Below are 23,471 nucleotides of genomic sequence, written 5' to 3'. Positions count from 1 at the left end.
CTAGTCACTCAAAATGAGAAAGAACAGCTATTAACAATGTTTTCTAGTTTAAGTTTTTTCAGGGACAAGAAGTACTATTTAATAATGACTCCATGAATAATTGTGTCCTTGAGTATGGCTGTATAAAGCAGATTAGATAGATAAACCTGGAACTATGTAACAATTATGTAACTATGTAACCATTATGATATGTAACTATGTAACTAGTATGTAACTATTTTCAGCCCAGTTACCTTCTAAAAGAACACAGACCTACTGTTAGTTTGAAACACTATCACCTGATGAGAGTTTTCTATGTTGAGGCCCAGGGTTGTAATTATGTAAGTATTACTAGTAGAAATAACATTTTTTAAATTGGAGAGATAAAGGTTTGCAAAGACCTTTGCAAAGATCTTTGCAACTAGGATAATAAACTTTTATTTATTATTTATTTTCCAACAAAACTAAAAAAATACAAAATAGTTTAAGTAAGATGAAACTGACAAGTTTATGGCTGGACTTAGTTGATCCATAAGTGTTCTTCCATTCTTGAGGTCCCAGGACTTTATAAATAGAAGAAAAAATACAAAAATGGTAGGAAAGGTAGAATTTATTTCATGTGTTAACTGGCAGCTCAATCTGTCAGCTTTAAAAAAGTCATTTTAATGAACAATTTCATTCTAGCTTTTGACCAAGGATTCAGAGGGTGTAATGATGACAGAATGCTCATGGCTTCAAAGGATAGAATTGCTTAAACTGCAAGAGCAAGTATTTGTGTTGGACTCAGGAACAAGACTACATAAAGAAGAAACAGCATGGTGACTATAGTCAACAATTGTCTATTATATATTTGAAAGTTGCTAAGAGAGCAGATCTTAAAAATTCTCACCCAAGAAAAAAAATTGTACCTATGTGTGGTGATGAACGTTAACTAAAGTGATTATGTTAATCATTTCACAGTATATACATATATCAAATCATTATGTTGTATACCTAAAACTGATACAATGTTATATGTCAATTATATCTCGATGAAAATACTTTAAGGAAAAAATAAACCAAAGAGATTGCTTTGGATCCTAAGTTTTAGAGACATTTAAATGGCCACCAAAGGAGATTTATGACATCTGTGTATAGTATAGAGATTTGGAAATTAACCTGTCTTGTTTTTGTAGTTGGGTTCTTGGAGATGTAGTGGAAACATTTCCTTGACAATATCTTTCTTGCACACCCTATTTCTAGCCATCAGTAAACTCGGTCCGACGTACCATTAAAATACCTCCAGCATCCGGCCTCTTCCCCCTATTTCCCCTGGCATCTGGTCCAAATCACAGAGCTCTCTCTCCTGGCCTATTGCCATAATTACCCTCCCGTCGCCCTGTATGCACTCATACCCCCGACAGTCCACAGTCAGAATGGTCCTTTCAGGACATATACCAGATCCGGTTGCTTTCCTGCTCAAATCCTTGAGTGGTTTTGCATCTCGTTCAGAGACCTACAGTCAAACGCCCTCCGCAGTCTGGTTCTCACTCCCCTTCCACCTCTCACAGCCCCTCTGTCAGCCACTCCACCATCAGCGGCCTCCTCCAGACCTCTACGACGCCAAGCACGTGGACACATCATGGCCTCTGTGCTGGTTCCTCCTGATGGAGATAGTCTGTCCCCATATGTCACCGTGCCTCATGATCTCAAGGCACCCAGATATATACTCAACTAGCCCTTATTCCCAACCATCCCCCCCTCCTCTCTCCCCTCTCTGTCCCCCTTCTTGATGACTTGTCTTCACATCACTTAGAACCATTGGGCATGTCAGAGGGTGCTTGACTGACATCTGTCCCTGCCGCAGAACACAAGTTCCATGAGAGCAAGAGCTTCATTCGATTTGCTCACTGAGAAATCCCCAGAACCTAAAACAGAACCTGGCCCCCACTTAAAGCCAATTAAATCCATGCGTTATTACCAAACTATTACACTGAGACTAGGGAGCGTCTAAATGGGGTTCTCCGTTGGGTGGAAGGGAGCCCATCATATCCCCGTAAGGAGTATGTCTTTCCTACCACTAGAAGAGTCTGGTCTGGCCCTTTCTCAGCAGCCTCCCCAGAGCGCTTTACCCCAACCATTTGGAATAACTGTATCATAGAAATTGCAATGAGATATAATTCCTATTAAATGAGAAATAATCAAAGAACTCAATGTTGCATATTATTCCAAGCCATAGTTTTAAAACGCTGCTTGAACTATTTATTTTCTCAAGGGAACCAGTATTAGTATGAGTATACTACTGATACATAACCAGTATTAGTAATGATACTAATGATATCATTAGTATCATTAAAAAAACAAACAAGCAGGTATTTTTAGTTTGTTCTTTCTGACCTACAGAAATACACACCATTTGCTTCACAAGTCTAGCAAGAAAAAGTGTAGTGAGCCAGACAGAGGAGGTAGGTTCTGACACTTCCAGACTCAAGTCTAGCTGACTGAACCAACGTCAGGTGCTACAGATAAACAACAACAACAAAAAGATGTTAAATGGTGTATTTTTCAGGCTCGGTGTCAACTCACTACAGGCATCTTTTTTCCAAACAAAGGAAGTTAAAACAAGTGATGGAGGTGTATGAACCACAAAATGAAGCAGTGACGGAAAGGAAAATAGGCCTAGAAAGAGAAGCCACTTTATTTTTATAATTACATCATCAGATTGAAGACGGGTTTCTCAATTGAGGAACAAGATATTCTCTAAAGGAATGATTAAATTTACCAGTGAGTGTAAGAAATAACATAGATTTGATGTTGATGAGACAGCATTGTGGAGAGAAAGGAGATGTCAAAATCGCATTATGCCATTCTTAAGATTGAATTTGGATTCAATTTCAGAAAACACCAAGTATGAATGTTCATTCTGAAAAGCCCAGCATTTCATATTTCTAAACCAAGAATAGACAGTGATATTTAGCTTGGCAGAGAAAAATGTCTTAACATTAATGTTTTCAAGGCACTGGCCTTATTGGATTACTAGAGAAAAACTGAAACTATACTTTCCAGAATATTCTATCTCTCAGGGTGTATATAGGGGTGACTTCTGAAATTCCTTACAGCCAATAACTTTAATATTCTGTATTACGAGACTTTCTTAGCTTAACAATATTCCTTTTTTATCTGATATTGTCAACTTTGAAGAGTTCCTAAGGAACTATTGTGAGATAGTGTTAAGTGGATGTAGAAACATTGATCTGTGCAAACTAAATCCTTAGAGATAATTGTATCAAGATGTTACAGGTAAATCCATTGAAACCACCTAAAGAGCTTGGAAATTTAGATCTTGTTCATTGTGTCTGCGCTTTTCCTGGAGAACTCTTATGTTTTACCACCAGCAATCACATAGATTTTTTCATAACTCCACTACTCTGAACTTTATTAGCAATATTGATATTAACTACAGTATTGTTCTGAAATGTTCTCTCTTTCCTATTAATTACATGCCACTGATTTTCTGGTGCCCTGCTCCGGAACTCCTCATAGAACATTGAGTTCTTTTCCTGAGGGGAATTTCAGGAAAGTGATGAGAGAAGAACGGGGCTGAAAAGAACTGAAGAGAAAATGTTTGGAGAGAAAGGGTAGAAAGTCAGTTTAAACACTCTTCAAGAAATATTCTTGTTGAAGAAAAATAACTTGAACTCGCGTTAAATAATATTAAGATATAGTCCCCCTGACCGAATCGATAATAAATATTTTAAAAATATATTGAAAAATTCACATTTTTCACTGAAGAAGATCACTTGCCTGTACAGCATATTTAGAACATGTAGAATACAACTCTATGATAAACTGAGGCATATCGAAAATTTAAGTCTCTCTGTAGCACATCAATTTTTCATATTCATTCATTTATTGAGTAATTATATAAGCTATTTAGTAGTGTTTATTAAGTGCTCACTAAATTTTATTCATTATAATTTATCATGTGTCCATTTTGAATGTCATATTCATATGTGATATGAAAAATATTCAGTTACTTTATAAATGCATTGGCTTGTTTAACAACTTTGTTCATAGAATACTCTTTTCCAAGGCTTGTGTTAATAAATGTTTGAGGTCATAAGTCGTTTGAGAAATTGATCAAAGCTATGGACCTGTTCCCTCCCGCAATGAACATGCTCACATTTATACCAACAAGCTCATAGTTAGCACATAAGAGCACTTCAGTCATCAAAAGCTGATACAGGTAGTGACACACACTTTTCAGATAAAAGAAGCTTCAGAACTTTTCATTTGAATTATTTTGGAAGAAAATTTTTCCAAGACATGTCACTCATTTTCCTGCCATCTTAATCAGATTACAGAAACTTTTATCTTGATGAATAAGGCTGTTCCCACCATATGGGCTCCACTCTGCCAGATTCTTTCAGAACATCTTTTTCTTTATTGTTTCAGGTATTCTATCTGCTATGTATGTGATTCTAACAGCACCATCTTTGCTTCCAACCCTTTCTATCAAAACCAGGAACCAGAAAACAGAAAGCCCCAAACTATTTAAAGTTGAAATAAAATAAGCTATCTGCAAGGTTCTAAAACTCTCTTATTAAATTGTATGGTCTTTCTTTTATTTGTGGTTATTCAACTCTGTCTCTTTCTTCAAGAGCTTATCTATATTCCAGAAAAGTGAGGTGCTGTGCATACAGGCTTTATAAAAAAAATTCGTAGTCTCTATAAGACATGATGATCTTTTGAAGTTCTTTAAGGAGTCTTTTTTTTAAATTTAATTTTATTTATTTTTTTATACAGCAGGTTCGTATTAGTTATCTATTTTATACATATTAGTGTGTACATGTCAATCCCAATCTCCCAGTTCATCACATCACCACCCACCCCCGTCGTTAAGGAGTCTTATTCCATCCCACTGAAAAAAAAAAATGGGCATTATCAGTAAACAAACTTTCTTAGTTACTTAGTCTCTATTTATCACACTAACATGCTGTGTGTATGTGTGTCTGCGAGCGTGCAAGCATGTGTGTGTGTGTGTGTGTGTGTGTGTGTGTGTGTGTGTGTATGCTCGATGTTGGATAATTAATATTTGGACTTAGGACATAAAACAAATGCCAATTCACACAGTTTACAAGTTGTCACTGCAAATTATTCTCTCTGTGTGTTCTTGTCCAAAAACATTGGACATATCCGACACAACACTATAGTCATTCTTTACATATACTAGTATCAAATTGGATAACATGAAGAATGTGAATAGTAAGTGATTATTATTTATATTACCCAATTTGATATGAGTGGATCGCGATGGTTAATTTTTTGCGTCAAATTGACTGGGAAAGGCATGCCCAGATGGCTGGTTGAACCGCCCTTCTGGGTGTGTCTGTGAGGGTATTTCTGGAAGAGACTAGCATTTGAATCAGTAGACTGAGTAAAGCTCTCCCTCACCAATGCAGGTGGGCATTGTCCCATCCATTGAGGGCCTGAATAGAACAAAACGTCAGAGGAAGGGTGAATATGCTCTCTGCTTATGCTGGACATCCATCTTCTTCTGCGCTTGGACATCAGCGCTCCTGATTCTTAGGTCTTTGAATTCAAAGCGGGGCTTAACACCATTGGCTTTCCTGGTTCTCAAGCCTTCGGGTTTGGACTAGAATGACACCATCAGCTTTCTGGGCCTCCAGCTTGCACAGAACGGATCTTGGAACTTCTCAGCTGCTGAAATTGCATGAAGCAATCTCCCCAAATAAATCTATTTCTATGTACCTACAGATATCCTATGGGTTCTGCTTCTCTGGAGAACTCTGACTAATGTATGGATAGACTTTGGGAAATTCTTAAATATTATTGAGAACAACCTTCTTCTGGTCATCAAACGAGAGTAAGTCAGTCCCTGGGCTAGTATTTGGAGAAACCAAAATAAATAAACTCTCTTTTGGGGGGTGTAATAATGTTTGGGATACTTATTCACAGAATATAACCTTTTCTTATATGGATAATCAGTGAAGCGATCAGAAGGCCAAACAATCACACTGTCCTTATACAAGACTGAAGACAACAGAGGACAATATTGGTTTTATTTGCAGCATTAAATTGCTTTGTCACTATACTTCTTTTTTTTTTTTTTGCGGTACGCAGGCCTCTCACTGCTGTGGCCTCTCCCGTTGCGGAGCACAGGCTCCGGACGCGCAGGCTCAGCGGCCGTGGCTCACGGGCCCAGCCGCTCCGCGGCATGTGGGATCCTCCCTGACCGGGGCACGAACCCGTGTGCCCTGCATCGGCAGGAGGACTCTCAACCACTGCGCTACCAGGGAAGCCCTGTCACTATACTTCTTAAAGTTTAGTGATGATAAAGGAAGTAGGCAAACCTAGGCAAAGCATAATTTTAATACACAAAAAAACACAAAAATACAATTTTGGTAAGTCAAAAGAAAGATAAAGAGGGATAAAGATTTGCAATTTATGGATATTTATGGAATTTTTTTCGTAAATAATACTAGTACTATAGGGCATTTGGTATGCTGTTATTCAAAGAGCCTACTTTAAGTTCAAATTTAAGTTACTAGACTCTAAGATTGGTTTTGGTTTTTAAAGTTTTTTCCAAACACATTCTGAACAAGTGCCATGTTTTGATCTGATAATACTTTTATTTAGCCATGTGTTTTAGAATTAGGTGCTAACATTAACAAAAATCAAGAAAACAATAGCTCTTTGCTTTTTCCCCCTCTGTTTTTCTTGTAAATTACTATTGTCCAATCTGGCATAGCAGCCCTCCTGGTTCCTTCCTCCCGAAAAAAGTCATAGGCCCTCAGAAGAGTGGTTCCATCTTGAATGACCAGCGTCCCCAGAATCTCTCTAGGGTTTTCCTTCCATGTGCCCCAAACTCATAGCCCAACATGCTACCCCCTTTTTCCACGGATTTTACCTTTCCTCTCTTTGCCCAGCCACTTTTGGAATGGACATTTAATTTGGATTTTCTCTGATTTCTGAATTCATCCTTCAATAAAGATACTATTTTCGGGCACTTTTTCTTCTCATTGCCCATAGCAAGGACAGCTCCCTTCATTCCTGAACCAGCGCAAGCTGCCGGACATCTACTCTCGGGAAAAGTCTGGGCCCTCCACCACCTCTGGAAAGTGGATTAAGGCATAACTCTAACTCGTAAGGCCTCAAGCTGCATGAAGATGGCATGCGGGCATGGAACCGTCTGCAGACCTTTGAGGTCTCCATTACACAGTTTCTCTTCAACTGAAGAATATTACTGGTAGTTAGCTATTACCAGTTACAAGTTGAGGTTACCCTGGCAGAATATATCTCAGAGTCAAATGAGTCGCTCTAGGACTAAAGGACCTTCCGAAGAAATCAAGTAGAAAATGAACCACCAAAGCTGTAGTCATAAAAATGTTACGTTCTATACCATGTGAGCTCCCCTAGTTAACCCCTCCACGAAGTTAGGTCTCTTCCTGATCTAGAAACTAAAACTTAAACATCCTTTGAATAAGAATGTGGGGTAAGATATTGATCTAAACACATCTTTATCTACAGTTAGTAGTCTTTGTGTGACGATTGCTAAAACACGAAAATGAAAGAAAATCTTGAGTCATAGTAACATCACAAGAGGAAGCTGTAAAGAAATAAAACTGTAAACCTGTATCAACTCAATGCATATACTATTCAGGAAGAATATTTCTTTGTTCTTGCCGTTTTTTTTAACTACAAAAAGATGTGCCATTTGTCTAACATAATTGCTGTTGGCTGAATGTACAATAATTGTAGCACTGTAAGAGGCCGTGTGGATTTTGCTTCTCTGTGTAATTCCTCCCTATAAGAGACAATGTTATAAACAGCTAAAGGAAGAAAGATGTTTTCACTTTACCTGTGCTAACATTACAGAATCCACTACAGAGACCCGAGAGACGCACCGTGTCCTGGAAGTTACTCAAGAAAACTTAGGCAGCAGCAGCATTGTGACAATGACCCTTAAAGGTATCTGAAGCGTCCCACCCTTATGGAGATTCAGCACTTCTTTGGGACCCCTAGCAAGAAAGTGACTTGGCATCTTCATGAACAGTGTTTGCAAGACCACGAAGGCTTATTTTTTATATAATCACATAGTATATACTATATATTTTCAACATGAGATTGGATAGCAATAAACATTTGCTATATACGTGTACAGATAAATACAAGTAGGCTTAAATAAATGTATAGAGATACACTCAGATGCATGCAAATGTCTGTGTGTAGGTATGTGTCTATAGTGCATACGTGGTTGGCCCATTGAAAAATCAGACACCAAATATCCACAATACATTACTCATGTAGACTCAAAGATATGAACAATGGGTACCACACTTAGAAATGTATGACTCAGATACTTGCAAATTTTTTTAAAAATTCAGTCAGATTTCGGGAAAACATCCTATTTCTTACCTACATTTCCAGTCATTAAGTATGAATTCTGAAAGTCCATCATCCCCATTCCAACAATGTGTATAAAATCTTCAATCACCTGCATTAACTCTATTGAGCCCGGATAAATCTACAAAAATAAGCAAAGGTTAGATGGAATTTTAAAAATCTATATAATAGAATATATAACTGGAATTTTAAAACGACACAATGAGATCATAAATGAGCTCTGATTTATTCGAAGGCATTTCTCCAACTAGCAGCAGCTGTATTTTTTTTTTTTACTTTTTAAAATTATTTTTAATCATTTTATTTTATTTTTAAATTTTTATTTATTAATTTATTTTTTAACCCATCTAGCAGTTGTATATTTTTTGAACTAACAGTTGAGAATGACATCAAATGTCAGACAGCAAGAACTCTGGAGGTGATATGATGCCATGATTAATCCTTCATAAATCCAAGAAAACTCAAAATATCTAACAGATTGTACACTTAGAAGTAGCATGCTTTACTTTTGATGGCTTCCTTTCCTCACTTAAATATAACATAGAACAAACACTGAAATTTGGGGGCTTTTTACATTTTTTTTTACTTAGCATCTGTACGATGAACACTGAGAGAAAAAATAATTATTATTGCCATCATGAATATTTACAGACTAGTAAGTTCACTGCAAAATAACGATCTTGGGAGAGACGTTTATTTCTAATAATTCTAATAGCTGCTGTATGAATAATAGCATTGGCAATACTTGCAGGATCATAAAACAGCTCTAGTATAGGTGTTCCACATGTACATATGTAAGACACGCCCAACACCATCCGCCTCATACACTGCAAACAGATGAGTGTTTGCTTAAAGATGACCCGATTCTGGCAATAGCTCATAGTGAGTGGAATGTGAGGTCCATTTGAAAAGACAGACGAATTTTAGCATGTGTAACCCATCATGCTGACAAAGTCAGCCTGTGTTATATAACCAGATTAAAGCAGAAAGTCTTTTGAAGTTACATTCATTGCTTTTAGCCATTCAGCACCACTGCAGCTTCAAGCCATGAAACATTTAAGTGGCTTAGAGAATTTTAATGGCTTTGTATTTGCAAAGGCTTGTGCGAAGGGGGAGAGACACTGATTAGCAGAAAGACACATGGGGCAGGGTGGCCAGCAGGCACAGTGTGTATATTTTACAGGAGCTTGTGGCCGCACCCATCCAAAAATCAGACACCTCGAATGCATTATATACTTACTCACATATGGTTGAAGACATGAACAATGGTTATTACAGTTAGAAACGTATGGCATAGATAGTTGTAATTTTTTTTTTAATTTCAGGAAGATTTGGGGACAAATGCTATTGCTTACCTATTCCATTCCCGAAATGTGTGTGAAATATCCTCCCCATTCCAAAAATGTGTGTGAAATTTCCATCAGCTCCAAACTTCCTGCTGCTACCGTATTTTTTTCTTCTATTTTTGCGTAGGTGTGTGTGTCTATGAGTATGTGTAGTGTGTGGGTAAATACAAATTAAAAAGAAGAGGCTTAATCCTCCCTGTTGAAAATAGAGAAGAGACTCCCTCCCTAACCCCTTGCTCCACTCCCTTAAGAGCATTTACTTTAGAAAACTTGTAATGGTTAAAGTCTTTCTCTGTCTCTTTGAAATGCATGTAAACCTTTTTGAAAGTTAAATAGCCTCTTCCCAGCTTAAAGACCCAGGGATGTCTCTCCTGTGGAAAGTAATCATCCAGATTGCTGTGCGGTGGGAGGGGCGGTGGGAGGGTTAGACCCTGACTTAAGCAGGTGCCTCGCTCTGAGTTGCAAAACTGCCCGCAGTCATTAAGATATCAGAGCTCATTTTTCCTTTGGATAAAGCCAATTAACTAACAAGATGGTCACCCCAATTACCCAGTGCATTTAGGATGAGCTACCTAAAGTCCTCTTACTTGAGAACTATCTACTGTTTACCTCGAGAACACGTGTGTAATGAGTTGAACATCCGCTCGTCTGTATTAAAGGATGAGGTTTCTCTGTCTTTGCATCTCTTAGTGAACTGCCTGTGATGCATATCACATTCTGGCTTAATGCCTATTCAATAATAAAACTGTTTTCTTTCCTGTCTACTTTGGGGAGAGGTTTTCTAGGGTGGCAGCAGATTCTGTTTGTAGTTATATGTTTCCAACAGTTTTCAAATGTCATAGAGCCGGGGCTGATTTTTTTTTTTTTTTTTTTTTCTGTAAAGGGTCAGAGAGTGGCTTTTTGGATCACGGGGTCTCTGTTGGAACAACTCAGCTCTGTCCTTGCTGTACCATAGCAGCCATAGGTACTGTGGCTATGATTCCAAACTTTATTTACAAAACAGGTGTGATCCTGGATCTGGCTCAGCGGCCACAATTTACGCACTCCTGGAGAGACACAGGAGCGTTCAGTATAAAAAGGAAATACTGATGATCACAATTATCATGATTGAAACGGACCGTCCCTTCCAACTACAATGATGGTGTATAAAACAGTGCTATATAGAACGCAGCCTTTTTTTTTTCATTTTAGTATACTGTGTTTTTAGTAGGATGCTTTAGCTAAACATAGTTTTCATCCTTCATAACTGGGGTTTATGTGTAGTGAACAAACTATGAAATGACACTGTTTATTGTCCAAAAGTGTGAGTTCTAATGGCAAAACCCTTCTGATTTCAATATTCACCATTTTATTCAGCTAGTCTTCCAAATGCACACAGAGCTATGCTTTATATTATATTTTGTTGAGACTATTCCTCTAAAATAGACAAAGGATTAACTTTGGTAGATTTTAAACAGCTCTTATTTCTGAAGAGTTCACCCTTTGTGCCAAAAACTTGGAGACTCATTTATCACTTGGCTGCATTTATGAAAACACCGCTACAGAATAGTTGCTTTTATTTCAAATAGTTACTTCAAAGAAGCCTTAAGGATCATCACTACTGAAAAATATTTAAAAGATAAGCATATAGTTAACTCAAAATCACAAGTAAATAGGTGGATTATGGATTCAGGATCTTCCACTGACAGAAAGTTCTGCCACTGTTCATTATTTGCTCAAGTTGGAACCTTGCAGTAAATAACACCATCTGATGGATTGCAGTCTTGTTTTAAATAGGGTATTATACATTTGTCCTAAATATATCCATAATTAATAGTCTCAAAAAAAAATAGTCTCCAGCACTCTACAAAGATGTGCTTAGCCTCTGCAGTGTATTCTAAGGAAAGGCACCATTTTCTCACAGTGAGTGAAGGAGGTTCTCCTCTAGAATGAAGCCAAGGACAAATACATAACTCAAACTAGTAGGAAAAGATAGATTCAGTGTCTTAAACTAAGGAGTGATTTTTTTTTTCTTACTATGGCCAGAAGCACAGCACTTGTACCTGATAATGAGGTGGACCCACACTGGACTATTTTTAGAGTCTATCCATAGAGTTCCTATGATAATAGAAATAAAGGGCATGCTTTACTCCTGAAGGCCCAGAATATGATTATAAAGGGAAAGGGGGAGAGAGAGGGTCCCCTTGAACCTCAGTAAATATTCCTTTTCAATATTGTATTGTTCTCGTGGAATTTTTAACAAGGGTCAAGTAGAAAACTTTTAAATTAAATTTCCACAGGATCTTTAAAAACATGCTTATTCTCCCTTTCTCAACTTCTAACTCACCTTTTCTGTGATTTAGAAAAAACAGTATTAACCATGTGTCAGTGAGTATAGCATAAATGGCAGGGCCAGGCATTTTTAAAACAATAACTAAACCAATAAGGCTACTTGCTACGGTTACCATGCTTAGCAGAAAGAGGAAAAAAGCAGAATACATTTCTTTTAATGAGAACTCATTTTTACAACTCTTGGCTTTGAATCAAAATTCACATCTGTATACATAATTCAGATTACACATAATAGAGTAAATACAAATGATTTTACTAGTTAGTACTCCCAAAGTTTAGTTTGCAATGTGTCCTTTTAGATTAGCTTTTTTTCCTATAGTCTGTAGACAGGAAAGGAAATGATGGGTGAGGCATAGAGTCATTATGTATTAATACCTTAAAGTTAAACATTACTTCAACCTGCTCTGTTTTTTTTCACATGTTAAATATCATTGAGTCCATAGATTGTTATGATAAAGGAGGTCACTTGTTTTCTCTAAAATTAGAACGAGATAATCCAGAATGACTTTAAAATTTTTCCTATTACGTGCTTGGAATAGCGAGCCATTACTTTTTTCACACATTATGAAACCTTAGTTAACCGACTTCATTTTAAGTTCTGAAATAACACCAGCTTTACCTGTTGTGCATCTTGCCATTTTTCCTTGTTCTCTTCATCTAGAAGGTTGCTAACTATTTGAAAGAAGTTCTGTAAATTAAATTAGATAAAAGGTTTAATGTTACATGAGGGAATATCCTTTCCAACAACATCCGTTTGAACTGATCCTGTGCTGAGGGTAGAAACACTTTGCAATACTGCTTGATGACCCTAACATGCTATTCTAGAAGATCTCTGAGGACCCTCTCTCAGCAACACGATTCTGGGATTTCTAGAGAACGTCACATGTTCAGAAGACATCAGAAGAGGCACATCACTTACTTTCTATCACAGTTATATGCTCAGCATTCTACCCTGTCATGCCACCGTATAATTATTCCTTACAAAGAAGCTCTCTCTGTAAGCTCCTGTAAGAAAGTCCCCTGTGTTTGTCTTATTCAATTCGTCCAGTTCCCTGTGAGGAATGATTGCTGCTCACACTGCTGGGTCTAAGGGCATCACAGTGAAGGCACAGGCCACGGGCAAAGCTGAGGCCAGTGAAGCCTTCCTCTGTTGGATCCTGGCTCTACCCTTCCTGGCTATTTTACTTTAACGTTTGCAACTACTTAGTGTAAAGACGACATGAAATTTTTCAAGTCCCTGCATGGTAAGTGCTCAATAAGTCTTGGCTCTTTTCAAATTATCATTCTGACTTCCCCGGCCTTTTGCAGCCAAAATGGAGGGACGTCCAAATCCTTGTCATCCGCCTGGTCCCTAAGCAACTGTTGGAAACACATTGGCTTTAACGTGTTCCAGCAGCGCCCGCGATGAGTTTCGATTTTTCCCTTTCCAGGCGGACAGGCACCTCTCAGGGTTCGGTTTCTGTCTCCCACGCATCCGCATCGTCTGTGTTAGTACTCACTTCACACACGAGGGATCTGGACCAAAGAGAGACCTTCCTATCCTCTCATACTCGCTGTGAGCCAGGGTGCCAGGGGCATGGGGTCACAGGAGACCTAAGGAGTGTAAAGTGAAGCCTTGGCATCTGTCTGAAGCTACACGGACGGTGGTCCCTTGCTTTCACCCTCAGAGCCCATCTCTTCTGGCTGCTCTGTATGTCATGAACAGGAGCGCACCGCCTTACGCTGATACCTTCGCTTAGCACAGGTCTCCCTTCAGGGGTTGGGGGCCAGGTAGTCACAATTTTTTAGCCTCCTAAGCCTTCTTCCCTATCCAGCCAGCTTTTCAAAATAGGCCTTTACTCTAATTCCAAAGAAATTCACCTGCGTGTTTTTAGAAGGAAAAACCAAGCAGCTTCATTTCCTCTTGGGGTTTGAATCTGTTAGCATCTATGTTTAATTGCCCTATTTTTGCTATTCATTTTAATAGTTCCCGGCAATCATATGGCTGAAACATGTTTCGAGTCACAACCTCTATAAAAGTTACAGAATATTTTAGGCAACTCTTGGGAAAAAAACAAAAAAAAACAAAAAACCGGCAAGTCTGTTTGAGACCCGTTTTCTAATTCGTTTAACCTTTTTTGTACTACCAGCCATTTTTTCCACTTAAAATGTCCTGGCTGGGGTGATAACATTTCAAGGGCTTTGTCCACTGAGCTGTAACTCTACGTATGGGCAGAAAGAATTACCCTTCAGGGTTCTCCGATTGCCTGTGGCTGGTGAACTCAGTAGGGGACGTGGTGCTAGTGAGACAAAAGTTGCAGATTTCACCCCCTTTCACGCCGTCAGCCTTGCTGAGGTCCACGACCGCGCCTGCGTCCTAGCCCTTGCCTGCTCTCATACAAAATGCATGCTGCACCTAACAAGGGTACCGCAAGAATGGGAAGCAACTTGTGCCAACGCATCTCCGTTTCTGGGAAAACATTGCACAAAGCGTGTTTTACTGACAGGGGGTCAGCAGCTCTGCGCTGTACGTCAAGGCCAGTGAGCACACGCGATTCCTTGATCAAAACGATAAATTCAGAGTTCGGTGTTTCAAAATCACCAGACGGCATACATAAAAAAAAACCACAGATTATTAAAATATACATTCTAGTAAGCAGAGAGTCTAAGAAAGGCGGTTGTACTATTTTCCAAGGCCAATAAATCATACTGGACTAAACGAGCATGGGAACGCCGTACAAAATAAAGCTCTCCTTCTAACTCCCCGTGGATTGAATTTGGAAATGGTCAGTTGTGGGTTCGTGTAGGGGGACAGGGGGCTAAGCCTCAACATCCCAGATGGGGGAGGGGGAGGGGCATTTACGGGGATACTGAGCTTTGCTCGTTCCTCAGTGTATCCTCATCGCGTGCAAAGCCTTGCCCACAGCAGGTGGTTAATAAAGTCCTAACTTAAAGGAGACAGTGAAATCACAAAGTCAGTACACCTCGGTTTCTCCAACAAGACTCAAGCATCATTCCTCGGAGTTGACCCTGCTCTAATCTGTCTCACACACATTGAAAAAAATGTACTTCGATATATCAATTCACTTATACATTTGCTCAAATATCAGACTGACAGATGGAACAAAGCAGAACCAAACAGCACAGAATTTTGAAGAGGGGACTCATAACCTTTCAGTCCACTTGACTGAATTTCTGAGAAAAGTATAAAACCACTCCCACGGCAGCAGATACACAACTTTTAGAGTTTTTCAAGAGCTCTGCTACCTATGGGCAGACCTCTCTTTTGATGATATGTGGATCAAGTCCCTTAGCCCCTGAACTGCATCTGACAGGTTTTCTGTTTTGTTTTGATCAAGTCCTGATCTCTACGGCCTAGACTGATTTGAAAAATTCAGTGTCCTTGGCAGAGTCTGAGTTTGGAGCTTGAACTAGGCAGACCTGCTTTAAAAATTCCCCCAATATTTATTACCTGTGTGGGACTGGGGCTAACGTTGCTCACCTCCGCCTACGTTCTCTAGCCTGTAAGGCAGAGATGCTAACACCTGCAGGGCAGAGCAGCTGTGAAGCTCAGAGCTAATTCTCAGCACAGTGTCCGACACACGCTAAGTGCTCAATGTATGGCAGCTTTATGATTTTATTCCCTTTGTGTTATCTTTTTACGACTGGCTGCATGATTTGTATTTATAGCCACATTATGGCCCATGATTTGTTCAGCAGAAAGCTCTCCTTCCTAAGAATGTCCTCTGCTGGGAGGGGTTTCAGTGTTGTGATGATGAGACACTCGGCACGTGGGAGACCCTGAGCAAACGGCTGTGGGACACCATGGGCAGGAAGCAGGACTCTGGTTTTCCTCGTCAGGAAGTATGATTAAAATCAGCACAGCGAACGCATGTCGTAAAGAGAAGCATCGATGTCTCTGCCCCATTCAAAGTGCAAGTCCTAGATTTGGCCATGTGAGACTAAAAGGACACTCGATTTTCTTTCCTATTGGAGTATAATTGCTTTACGATGTCGTGTTAGTTTCTGCTGTACAGCTAAGTGAATCAGCTATATGTATACATATATCCTCTCCCTCTTGGACCTCCCTCCCTCCCTATCCCACCCCTCTAGGTGGTCACAAAGCACCGAGCTGATCCCCCTGTGCTATACAGCAGGTTCCCACTAGCTAGCTATTTTACACCTGGTAGTGTATATATGTCTATACAAGTCCGTTCTCTACGTCTGCGTCTCTATTCCTGCCCTGGAAATAGGTTCATCTGTACCATTTTTCTAGATTCCACATACATGTGTTAATATACGATATTTGTTTTTCTCTTTCTGACTTACTTCACTCTGTATGACAGATCTTCCAGAGTAATGAAAATAAAAACAAAAATAAACAAATGGGACCTAATTAAACTGAAAAGTTTTTGCACAGCAAAGGAAACCATAAACAAGACAAAAGACAACCCTCAGAATGGGAGAAAGTATTTGCAAATGAAGCAATGGACAAAGGATTAATCTCCAAAATATACAAACAGCTCATGGAGCTCAATATCAAAAAAAAAAAAAAAAAAAAAACCCAAACAACGCAATCAAAAAATGGACAGAAGACCGAAATAGACATTTCTCCAAAGTAGACATACAGATGGCCAAGAGGCACATGAAAAAATGTTCAACATCATTAATTATTAGAGAACTGCAAACCAAACTACAATGAGGTATCACCTCACACCGGTCAGGACACTCAATTTTATGAAAAGCAGTAAGTATGTAATTCTTTGCTCTATATCTGGTTGGCTTCCACTTGACAAATTTCTCATGGACTATATACAATTTTCTATAAATATATTGAAGCACATCTTAGCATGTACTTTTGCTGAATTCCTTATTGAAAGAGAGTTGTAGATTAGGCTCGTGATCTGAGATATCTAGGCCACAAGAAACGTGTTCTCCTCCTCCTAACCCAGCAGCAGATGCCTGGGCCCCAAGAGGCAGAGATAGGCCCCAAGGAACAGAGTTAATAAGGAGAACTGAAAGCTTTCAAGAATGGTGGTGGTCCCGACTTGAAATATAGAGGGATCATAAGAGAGGCTTAAAGGCTAAGCAAGGAAGCAGGGACACACCATTAGGATGAAAATGGCACAGCCCAGGACAGTCATGCGTCCCCAATCCAGACAGCAGCTGACGGCTGAAGGTCAAGCGTGATCCATCCCTCTCCTGTCTCTCCACTCTCTCTTGAGCGATCCTGTCCCCCACTCTCTCTACTCCAGGCTCAGCAGACTTCGCCATGTATCCCAAACCTGTTTCTGCCCAGTCTCCAGACCTATATAATGCTGCTTCCTTTCTTCAACCTCTTTAATTCCTGTTCTTTACTTGAATAACCCTTTTTTTGTCCTCCACATCTAGATTTACATGCCATTTCCCCAGAAAGGCTTTCTCACATCACCACCCTGTAAGTATACAAAGTCTGCACAGTCTCTTTATGTTTCTGATTTTGAGTAGTGAAAATTTTTATTTTTCATTTACCAGTACTGTCATCATTCATGCTTTGCCCAAAACCCATGGAAAAAAGAAACAGCCCATTCCTGGAAGTAATCACCTAAAAGAATAAGACATGAAGGAAGAGGTTCTCTCGACCAGAAGGGACCCTTGTTCTCTGTTCTGAGAGTCAGCTTTCCCCAGGACCTGGGGAATTATTAGTACGACGGTCTCCGACGCTCCCAGCCTCTACATCCATGCATGAGCAACCCAGCAAAACTACTGTGCACTCACCCAAGGACGAATAAGTGCTCCTTCACCCTAAGGTAATGCAGGCAGCAGCCAGCTGTAAGGGAGCCACTCACAGGGCAGCAAACATACGGAGTGGCAGTTGCACTGCGTAGATTTCTTCTGAAGTATATCACAATTCGTAATTACAATGTATTTGTATGATGATCAGTTTAGGGTTTTTTCTCTACCAGCTTATAATTTAGTTGGGATTGTTTCCATTTTGTTCACTCCCATGCCCCCCGGGTACAGCACGGGGCATAGGAAAACGTAAATACTTAAATATTTCAAGTTGACCGACTGCATGCCTACTGCGTAGAAGACCATGAGGTATGCACCGGGGGATTTAAAAATCATGGATACACGGTCCCCACCTAACGTCTGGCCTCCTTTCAACACCCTCCTCGGCTCTATACCCAGGGTTCTTGTAGGTCCAGGGAAGGAGATAGGGTGCTTATTTTTACAGATCAGAAAGCTGGTTGTCCTGATTAAATACGGGATCGAACTCTTCCTATTTGAATGGCATTTTGAAGTCTCAAGGCCATCCTGGTCACAGACACCCACTTTTGAGAAACTGTAGGGCCTCACGAGTAGAGCACACAGTGGAGGATGTTCGGCCCTGGTCCTCTCCCAAGGAAGGGCTCTCCTCTTCCACACACAGCTCGTTCTTTGCCAAACACAGTGGTCCCCCCTACGCACCACCACTGCTGCCCCATCCCTGATGGAGCAAGGGCTACCCTGTTCAGCAGCAGAGGGCATCGGGAGAGAGAGAAAAATACACTCCAGGCAGCAAAGCTGGGGGCTTTGGGGAGGAAGAAGGCTTGGGGAAGGGAACATCCCGGGGAGAGTTTGCCAAGAGCCTGAGTGAGAGACAGTGAGGACAGAAGTGGGTGTGAGGGTGGAGGTGAGGAAAGACCCAGGGGATACTTGAGAGGCAGAAAGGCACTCACTCCTTCAGGAATATTTCCTGAACACCTACTGTGTACTTGGCCCCTTTCTGAGTGCAGTGAACGCAACAGTGAGCAAGACACACGAGGGTTCCTGCCCTCACGGAGCTTACACTGTGGTGTGTAAAGAAAGGACATTTAATATTAAGTAATCATTTAAAACATGACTTAAGGTGATGAATCAAAAATAAAATAGTGTATGGGGCCAGGAGGGACTGGGCAGGGGAGGGCTGTGTGTGCGTGTGTACCTGTGTGGACATGTGTATGTGGGTGTGTGTATGCATCTAAGTGCGTGTGTATGTGTGTATGTGGGTATCTTTGTGTTTGTGTGTCTATATATGTGTATGTGTGCTTGTATGTGTAATTGTGCACGTGTATATGTGTGTATGTGTATGTATGTGTATATGTGTGTGTATGTGTGTGTGTAACTGTGTGGACGTGTGCATGTGGGTGTGTGTATGTGGGTATCTGTGTGGACGTGTGTATGTGTTTACATGTATGTGTGTGTGTGTTTGTATGTGTATGTGTGCACACGTGTGTGTGTGTGTGTGTGTGTGTGTGTGCACAAGGCTGCTTCAGATGGAACACTCAGCAGGAAAGACTTTTCTGAGGAGGTGACATCTGAGCTGAGGACAGAGTGATGAGGGCGGCAGTCATGGACAGGCCCGAGGAAGAGAGCCCCAGAACAACAGTGCGACAAAGGAACACAAACAGAGAGGAAGCAATGCAGCTGGCATGGCCTTGAGCAGGGAGCTAGAGGGGGGAAGGGGGAGAATATTAATACAGGATGAAAAAGTGAGGCAGGGGCTCAGATAGAGAGGGGCCTGGATCCCACCACAGTTATGTGACACGAGTTTCAGGAAAAATAAAAATCTAACATTGGCTGCTGAGTGGAAAACAGAGTACAGGAGAGTGAGAGTGGAAATGGGGAGGTCACAAAGGAGGCCGTGTTGTCTGCTGGCTTGATTAGGGAACAAGGTGTCGTGGTGACAAGGGAGAGGGCAGAACCGGCCCTGGCTCCTAGAGGACACACAGCTCTGCTGAACACGCAGAAGACACAGCAGAGCTGCGTGTGCCCAGGGACGCTGGCCTCAGCTCTGTTCTGGCCAAGCAAGAGGGGCCTGGGACAGAGCGGAGAGCACACACCCAGCTGCCGCTGTCCCTACAAGCCTGAAGCTCAAGAGGTCAAACCTTGTGAATCCTTAATCCTAGTTGAAACCTGGAGCCTTTGGGGGAAAAACTAAAATGACCAGGAATAGAGCTGAATGGGATAAACTCAAAGTTAAAACACTGGTGATAAAATAGGAAGAGGACCAGGTGAGGGAGATGAGGGCTTAGGGAAAAGGAAGTAGGAAGGAAGGCAGAGGGGACGTTAAGTCCGATGAGATGGACCAAGTCCGCAGCAAGGTAAAAACCCGAAGAGAGTTCAAGATACAATGCCTTGGTCTCTATTTTTTTAGGCTCCATGCACTTGGGCGATGACACTTGCACGTGAGATGTACAAAACCAGGAACACACCCAGGTTACAGATTAGGGCCTGGATAACTGATGTCCAAGCCCTGTGGCTGGGCTATGACTCTACTTCTTAGCCTCCCAGTCAAGAAAGTGTACAGAAATAAAATTGAGTAAGAGGAATATTATTACACAAATAATCTTAGGCTTGTTCTACTGTATTTTTTTAAAGCTAAATAATCCCTAAAGAGTGCTTTGCCTATTTTTTTTAATAGGTGGTCTCTCAACGGATCAGGACAAAAAGTCACATCCCTCTGGTTCAATCTTTTATCTAGAATACCTATCCTAGAAGCACATCAACTGGCCATTGGCAATGAGAAACCCTCAAGGATTCAGGAAGCAGCAGATGATAATTAAGGATGCCCCCTGGAAGGCATCAGGGACCAAGATATATGGAGAATATGATTCAGAGACAAGAAACTGATGCACTGGAAAACCAGAGGATCAATGGGGGGACCAAGGGATTGGGGTATCAAGGTCAGAAGGTCAGCCGTTGGGTCCCCAGCAGGCTGGGTCACCAGCCTGGAAGGCTGTGGTCGGAGGGCTCCTGCCAACAGGGCGGGGCTGTCCCAGACAGACCAGTGTCATATGCCAGATCCAGAGGGTGTGAGAGCAGATTATTGAAGCAAATATTCCCTAACGTTCGCTAGTTTAGGAGAAAAAAACCCAGAGTCCTTAAGGACATCTTTGTTTTTTCTTCTCGTTTTAGTCACAGATATCACAGAAGCTCTGACTCATTTTGGAAACAACATGGAACAGGGGTCCAGGAATCTCGGGCTGCCTTTCCCACTGATCTCACTGCTCTGCCGAGATGGAAGACGGTTCCACCTGTGGAGTTTTGGAGCTGCTTGGATGGGCAACTTTCTACACAATGCTACGAGTCTTTCCAGGGCAAGTGTAGGATGGAGGGCTCCAGAGAGAGTGGGTCTGCTTTGAGGTGCAGGTGACAACCAGGATGGGGGAGTGGAGAGAAGCACCGTCTATTGTCAGTGCTTAGGGGGGCCAAGCTTGGTGCTGCTTTACAAATGAAGGGTAAAAAAGTTAGTGATGCTAATATGATTAAATATGTTCATCAATTATTCCCAAGAGGGAGCCCTGCAGAGCAGCCAGTCATAAAAACATCATAACAAGTGTGGCAAAATCTTCCTCAGATCCAGCCAAGGCACGAGGTAAGAAGTGATCACCACCTTTGGGCAGGCCTGGCTGATACACCAAAGGGCCACCTGGGCAGGAAACACACACACATCACAGGTTCACCCCTGGGATGACGCAAGCAGAGCCATAGAGGTCCTGTCCCTGGGAAGATGCCTGGCTCATACCTTTCTTGGCTAAAGGGAAATTCTCACGGTTCCTTCAGGATCCCCTATTGTGCACTGAATTGTGTCTGCCCCCTGATCCATATGCTGAAGCCCTTAACCCTCAGTACCTCAGAAGGTGATTGTATTTGAAGACAGGGCCTTTGAAGAGGTAATTAAGTTAAAATGACGCTGGGTCCTAATCCAATTTGACAGGTGTTCCTGTAAGAAGAGGCATTTAGGACACACAAAATCATCAGGGGTGACACACACAGAGAAAAGGGCCATGTGAGGCCACAGGGAGAAGGCAGCTGCCTGCAAACCTGCCCACGCCTTGATCTTGGACCTCCAGCCTCCAGAACTGGGAGACAATACACTTCTGTTGTTTAAACCACCCAGTCTGTGGTATTTATTATGGCAGCCCTGCAAACTGATACATTCCGCCATAACTTTTTAAAAGAAAAATTTAATAATAAATGGAATCACAATAGAAGACTACCTGTACACTGTGCGCATGCAAACCTCAACATTTTCTTGACTCTGATGGAAATAATGAGGGATTCTGAAACGACAAAACTACCTATCAGATGCTTTATCACATTTTTCTTAGGCTCCACCAAAGTCATTCATGTACATCACATGGCATGTACCAGTTGATACGCTTCATTCCACAAATACCTAACCTTCTTAGTCGCCCTTTCTTTTTTCCCCCATCTTTGTGAATACTCTGTATTCACCTATGGAGGTCCTCAGTTCCTCTCAGCCTGCAGCCATCTTCCAAATTTTATTCATGGTAGGATTTACTCACGTTGATGGATGAAGCAAGATGTGTTTATTAATATCTCACCCGTTTAAGGCAGGTACTTGGCATTGAATTTCTTCTTTCCATCTTATAATAAGGGCACATTCTCCACACTACCTAGAAAGAGCTTTTAGTTGTACACGTTCTCTCTACCACGGAGAAAGAATAGGGAACCGTCTCAGGCTGGAAGCACTGAAATGGCTGCCGTTTGTGACTTGGAGTGATTGTCACCTGGGAGTTGCCATCCTGGGCTCCACTTGGTTCCCACAGACCCAGGAATCCTGGCTATTGATTCAAGCCATCCTCTCATCCACTTGCTGGCTAACTTTGAAATGGCTTTGTGGTACCGGCCTTAAGGACTAACACTTCTTTTCTGACTTCCATTCTCCTTGATACATTTCCTGCCCTTCTCCTCTACTAAGAGTGGGGGAAAAAAAAAAGAGTGGGAAAAAAGCAGTGGCCCATTCTTGCATAGGTAGCACCATGAAGAATATTTGACCTTCCTTCGTTCCCAGGAGCGATAGCAAAATACACGTCTGCACTGGCAGCAGACACCTGTGGTCCAGAGATGCTTCAGGTGTTTGCTCCATCAGAACCTCACCTTCCCGGATCATAAGGGTCGTCGCCATGTTCCTTGAGCTTTTACTGTGTGCCATGTGCTGTGTAAGGTGTACACAGTAACTCAACCCTCACGTCAGCACTGTGCATGGGTGCCAGCATCCAATACAGTGGAATAGAAATGGCAGCACAGGGAGGTCCAGTCACCTGCCCAGCATCAGATAGTTAACAAGTAGCAGAGCCCTGACCAGAAGCTCGGGATTCTGACCACAAGCAGGCACTCTGAGTCATCACGCTCTATTGCCTTCCCTACCTCTCCTAACTTACGTTCCAGGAAATTATTAATCTTCTGCTGCACAATGTTCTTTAAGCAGAGGATCTCAAGTCATAAGGTACTGTCTGGTAGGCTAGAGTTATACTACAATTCCAAACCTAAAGGGCCCCTACTAGATCTTATTTAGTCAAGAGAATTCGTTTCAGCATTACATGATGGCTTTGGATTGTAATAGCCATAATTGCTTCCCCATTTATCAGACCACTCTTTTTTTTTTTTTTTTTTTTTTTT

At 41.2% G+C, this 23,471-nt stretch overlaps 1 protein-coding gene across 1 annotated transcript in view; it reads right to left on the bottom strand.

Annotated features, from left to right (window-relative positions):
* ADGRB3 (adhesion G protein-coupled receptor B3) overlaps nucleotides 1–23,471 on the bottom strand; it is a 792,587-nt gene that overhangs the window by 389,258 nt on the left and 379,858 nt on the right. Inside the window, exons 10-11 of the mRNA XM_024133055.1 lie at nucleotides 12,682–12,750; nucleotides 8,398–8,506 (exon numbers count right to left, since the gene is read on the bottom strand). Coding sequence (XP_023988823.1) covers nucleotides 8,398–8,506; nucleotides 12,682–12,750 — 178 coding nt within the window. The remainder of the gene's footprint in view (nucleotides 1–8,397; nucleotides 8,507–12,681; nucleotides 12,751–23,471) is intronic.

The sequence above is a fragment of the Physeter macrocephalus genome, chromosome 10, assembly GCF_002837175.3.
Source record: "Physeter macrocephalus isolate SW-GA chromosome 10, ASM283717v5, whole genome shotgun sequence".
NCBI lineage: Eukaryota > Metazoa > Chordata > Mammalia > Artiodactyla > Physeteridae > Physeter > Physeter macrocephalus.
This window is presented reverse-complemented; position numbering and strand designations above follow the sequence as displayed.